Genomic DNA, 5,939 nt, shown 5'->3' on the forward strand with positions numbered 1-5,939 from the left:
AAAAAAAAAAAAAATACTGTCTTTTGGTTCTTTTTCATATTAACTTGATACAAAGACTGAAGTTGTTGGGTAAAGCTAATTGAGGTTAATAGTTGAGATAACATGCTCATGAGCTTTGAGAGTAACGGTGATTCAGGTTGCTGATATCAGTCATTTGTTACTTCATTTCATAAAGTTATTTTCAAGTTAAACATGATCATATTGGGGTTATGTTTGTTTGTGTCATCCTCTAATTAAAGAACGGGTAAGGTAACATGTAGTTTTTATTGTAATTATTTTGCTTTTAATGTGTTCAGCCCAAAGCAGTATCAACACCAGCACCAGCTGCAGCTGCAGCTCAGCAATCAAATCCTGTCACCACCACACCAGTTACTTCCTCCACAGCAACAACTGTGGCTCAGGCCCCAACCCCTGCCCCGGCTCCTGCTTCTACGCCTGTATCTGTTACTCCAGCATCAACAACAACATCTCCCGAACCTGCACCTGCTAGTGCAACTAAACAAGAGAAACCTGCAGAAAAGCCAGCAGAGACGCCAGTGGCTACCAGCCCAACACCAACTGATAGGTAAGAACTGCCTTCCAGGAAGTTTTATCTCAAACTATGTATTTAACGAGAAGTTCAAGTGTGTATTTATTTTTATTATTGTTTTGAACAAACTGAATTTTTAATCTTCCATGTTAAGCTTTTTCTAAACTTTGAAACACATGCTGTATGAGTCAATTTTGATAGTTTACTAGGGAGACTATAAGTCCTAATTTCCCAAATTGAGATTTTTATACTCTGTATTGATCCCCCTCCCATGTATCACAGTAGTTATTCGTTTTGAGTAGAAACATTAGGAAATATAAATGGCAGAAAGAGAAAGAATTATAAAATAACTACATTGCCACCCAAATTATTATTTGTATTTGATCTGCTTTCTTTTTTGGACATTATATATCATAATCATCTTTCCATGTCAGTTAATATTTCCAGTTGCTGACATGGCATTGTGTCTGTTTCTGACTGACATTAGCTAGCTCTTGTAACTTAAGAAGAGTACTCAACATCTTTGAGGTTTTTCCTCATCTGTAAAATGTGGACTACAGTAGGACGTATCTCACAAAGTTGCTATAAGGATTAAATGAAATATTAAATGACAAATGTTTAGAATAGCACATGGTACATAGTTACTGCTTAGTAAGAGTCAGCAATGGTTATTTCACCTAACACCTTTTGTTAAACTCTTGAATTATTTCAGTTTCTCACTGTTAACACCTATCTTTATGAACCCGTGTGTGTAGAAACTTAAGTTTTTGCTTGTTTAGATCTTAGAGGAAAAAGGAAAAAAGTGCTGTAATATTTTGGGAGTGAGAAATAATTCTTACGGGAAATTGGCAGTTATAAGCTTATTGAGTAGTTTAATTGAGAATTTTTTTTCCCCTCCTCACTGATCAAATAAAATGGCCAAAGTAAATGCTTTAGTAAGGATTTTTTAGCTAGAAATTATACAGAACAATCCCTTTTGTGGAAGAGCATGAGTCATATGATAGCCAACCTTCACTGGCTCTGGTGCTATGTTTGTGACTTAGTGCAAATCAAGACCTCAGTGGTGATAATTATGTGATCTTTGGAATCAGAAATACTCATAATAAGAAACTGACTGGAAATACTAACATGGGAGGGTATTTATTTATAACAATGATCAGAAAGAATGTAGTCAGCCAGGCACAGTGCCTCATGCCTGTAATCCTAACACTCTGAGAGGCTAAGGCAGGTGGATTGCCTGAGCTCAAAGGTGCTAGACCTCATGTCTAAAAAAATAGCTGGGCATTGTGGCAGACGCCTGTAGTCCCAGATACTTAGGAGGCTGAGGCAAGAGAATCACTTAAGCCTAAGAGTTTGAGGTTGCTGTGAGCTGTGATGCCATAGCACTCCACTAAGGGTGACAAAGTAAAACTCGGTCTCCCCCCCCCCCAAAAAAAAGAAAGAAAGGAAAAGAATATGGTCATGATCTTTCATTTTTAGGGTTTTTAAAACAATGTGTGAAAATAGTGCAAATTATTTTAAGGGGGCTAGCCCTACTGGATTTTAAAATGTATTATACACTGCAGTGATTAAAACAGTTTGGAATGGATCCTATTAGGTTTTTCAGGGAAATAGTAAAGAAATTAACCCAAATAGGACAGGAACTTAATATAAGATAAAGATGTGATTTTAGACCATTGTGGAGAAAATGCTGTTGGGATAAACGTTTCACCATCTGGAATGAAAAAGGATGGATCTCTTATACTGTACGCTGCAAGATGACAAAGTTGCAACAGGAAAGATTGATAAATTTAATTATAAAATGTTACAAAGTTGGAAACTACACTTCACAAACTTTAATATGAGCTTGATTTGGTTCATCTGTGGGGAAAAAAATCAAAGTAGATTTGATTGTGCTAATGTGGCATAATTGTTAAATTAAATAAACACAGCTTTTAGGCTCGGTGCCCTTAACTCAGTAGTTAGGGCACTGGCCACATACACCCGGGCTAGGGGGTTTGAACCTAGCCCAGGCCTGCTAAACGATAATGACAACTACAACAAAAAAAATAGTCAGGCATTGTGGTGGGTTCCTGTAGTCCCAGCTGCTTGGAAGGCTGAGGCCGGAGAATCACTTGAGCCCAAGAGTTTGAGGTTGCTGTAAGCTGTGATGCAATGGCACTCTAGCTAGGGTGACATATTGGTCATATTGAGACTCTGTCTCAAAAAAAAAAAAAAACCCACAAGTTTTAAAGATACAAGTTCTTGTTCTTTTAAATAGAACTGGTATAGTAAATGGTTGTTTCTAGATAGGGGCTTGATAGAAAAGTTATTTTGTTTTTATATATTGTTCTTTTTGAGATTTTACCTTCTCCGTGTGGTAGTTTTACTTATAATAATCATATTGGGTGTACAATGCCAGGCATTTGCTGACTCTAGCAGTAACTCCACACAACATTTTGGGGTAGGATACTATCATCAACCTTGTATTGATGAAGAAACTGAGACTTAGAAAGTATAAGTAATCTGTGAATTCAGACTTGGTTCTCTTCCTATCCACAGAGGACTTTCTCAGAACTGAAATAAAATGTGTTTTTGTTTTTAAAATTGGGACAGAGGTAGAGAGAGAGAGTGTGTGTGTGTGTGTGTTAATTTAAACTTCTAACTACTGCCCTTACTGCTTTTGTAAGCTTCAGTTTATTTTTCTTTGGCCTACCCTTTATGGCCTTTCATAATATTTTGTTTGTCCATTTTTTATTCCAGACTCCTGCAGCCCCCAAAAGACATTTAGTCTATTTTTTTTTTTCTTTTTTTTTTTTTTGAGACGGAACCCCTGGGTAGAGTGCCATGGCATCACACTCACAGCAACCTCCAACTCCTGGGCTCAAGCGAGTCTCCTGCCTCAGCCTCCCAAGTAGCTGGGACCACAGGCACCCGCCACAATGCCTGGCCATTTTTTGGTTGCAGCCGTCATTGTTTGGCGGGCCCGGGCTGGGGATTCGAACCCGCCACCTTAGGTGTATGTGGCTGGCCCCTTAGCTGCTTGAGCCACAGGCGCCAAGCTGATATTTAGTCTTTTTAAACTAGTTTCCTTTACATTAGAGCTAGGATTTATCCCACCTCTGCCTTTTTTGCATATGCTATATTATTTATTTATCTTTTTTTAAATTTCTCATTTAAAACTTACCTGAAATCTTATCATGTAAAGACTTTACAGCCTAATTTGGTTTCTATATACATTATTTCTTTTTGTGTACTGCTTTTGCTGTGCCTTAATTTATAAATTACTTCTCATGTGTATTCTTTTAAGGAAATAATTATTCATTATCTTTTTTGTATTTGTATCTTTAGATAGATAGTAAGCTATCTGTAAGCATGTCATTTTTAATCCTTGGACATTTAAAATTATGGATTCTCAGAACAGAAGGAATACTAAGATTGAAAATGTTCCCCAAACCATAATACAAATAAAATTTCTGAATTTAATCTACAAGAGACTGTTTAGATGCTATAGCTGGACTTTTATACATAATTAAAATCAAAGAATCTCTTTACAAATTGAACATTTACTAAACTAATGTAAATTAAATTCTACATACTTTTTGAAAATGTGATTTTTCTAAAACCTTTTACAGTACATCAGGAGATTCCTCTCGGTCGAACCTTTTTGAAGATGCAACAAGTGCACTTGGTAAGAGTCTACTTTACCTTGTAAATCACTTAAAAGAGATGAGGAGAGTGGCAGCGGCGCCTGTGGCTCAAAGGAGTAGAGCACCAGCCCCATATGCCGGAGGTGGCAGGTTCAAACTCAGCCCCAGCCAAAAAAAAAAAAAGAGAGAGAGAGAGAGAAATGGGGAGAAGTTAAGTTTCACTCTTCTAGATCATGGTAATGTATTAATTTTTGTGGTCACTTATAATCAAGTTGTAAAATGGTTGGGTTAGGTAACTTAATAGTGTTAATAAAGACTTTGTACATTAATATATTATTTCTTGAGACAGAGTCTCACTATGTTGCCCTTGGTAGAGTGCCATGGAGTCACAGCTCACAGCAACCTCAAACTCTTGGGGCATAAGCGATTCTCTTGCCTCAGCCTCCCAAGTAGCTGGGACTACAGGCACTTGCTACAATGCCCAGCTATTTTTTTGTTGCAGTTGTCATGTTTACCTGGCCTGGGCTAGGTTTGAACCCGCCAACCTCAGTGCATGTGGCTGGCGCCGTAACCACTGTGCTATGGGCAATGAGCCATAAATTAATATTTTATACAGTATGTTTAATTCTTTAAAAACCTCTTAGAGTTAAGTACACTTGTTTCCATAAAGCATATAATTTTTCACTTTTAAAATGCATTTTAAATATTGTCTTAAGATTGATCTGTATACAGTTTTATTACAGTATATCTTTGAAATAGGCATATTTTCCTAAATGCACCTCATACTTCATGTTTATTTACCTGCATCGTTTATTTACTCGTTTATTTACTTCCATCTCGTTGGCCCTGTAGATTCCCATTTCCATCTTGTTTGTATTAGCTTGCAGCAAAATATCTTTTTATCCCAGCTTTTAATTTTACCTATTGAATATGCCTTTCTTTAACCCTAATCTCTCAAAATAAAACAACTTTTCTTTCATGGGAACATCTCTGGTACAGATCTTGTTAATTACTACTGGCTGACAACCCCTTTTCTACTCTTTGTACTTTTAAATGGTAGGGAAAGTAAAGTAGAAAGTCGGGAACAGGTGGAAACAGTAGCTACAGTGGTGTACGGGCTTCTGGATTCCTGCTTGGCTTCTACAGCAGCACGGTTACAACAGTAGTAGGTTTCTAATAGCAGAAGCACCTTTTAGAAGCTGACTTGGTTCTCTTACCTAATTGAGCTTGAACTCCAGGATGCCCTTATTACTGTAGAAAATGGCAAGTACATGTAGTAGTAACATAGTTTAAAATAATCAAAGATCACCTGAGTATATCAAATTCACATTTCCATCTTTGAGGAACAATTTCTTGGGACAATGGGTTGCTGGTTAGAAACTATGCTTTCTAATTAGAAAATCAGAAATCACTGTTTAAAATAGGGAAAGACTTAATCTTAGGAAATTGTTACAAAATGTCAGAAGGACTAGAGAAGAGGATTACCCAGAGGTCAGTAAACTGTTCTGTAGCCTCAGAGCTGGAGCCAGCTGTACTTGCCCCTAATGCTGCTGAAGGCCCTAGCTGTGGCCACTGCTGCTGCAGTTAGAATGCATTGGTGCTATGGAGCGGGAGCCCAGGTGACCATGTCTGGGCCCTGTGACCATGTCTGTATTTTACATCTTTGTATTTTCTAGAGCACCTGTGCTCAACTTTATGGTCGCAGGGTCCCTTTACTCTTTCATCTTTAAAATTTACCCATTCTCTGTGTTGAGTTTCTGCTTCTTGAAACTACTTTGGCT

At 37.5% G+C, this 5,939-nt stretch overlaps 1 protein-coding gene across 1 annotated transcript in view; it reads left to right on the top strand.

The window, feature by feature from the left end:
- Positions 1-5,939, top strand: part of RAD23B (RAD23 homolog B, nucleotide excision repair protein) — a 52,074-nt gene that overhangs the window by 26,262 nt on the left and 19,873 nt on the right. The window contains exons 4-5 of the mRNA XM_003785205.3: positions 297-565; positions 4,144-4,199. Of these exons, the coding sequence (XP_003785253.1) occupies positions 297-565; positions 4,144-4,199 (325 nt within the window). The remainder of the gene's footprint in view (positions 1-296; positions 566-4,143; positions 4,200-5,939) is intronic.

This window comes from Otolemur garnettii, unplaced genomic scaffold (assembly GCF_000181295.1).
Source record: "Otolemur garnettii isolate 467f Iridium unplaced genomic scaffold, OtoGar3 scaffold00014, whole genome shotgun sequence".
NCBI lineage: Eukaryota > Metazoa > Chordata > Mammalia > Primates > Galagidae > Otolemur > Otolemur garnettii.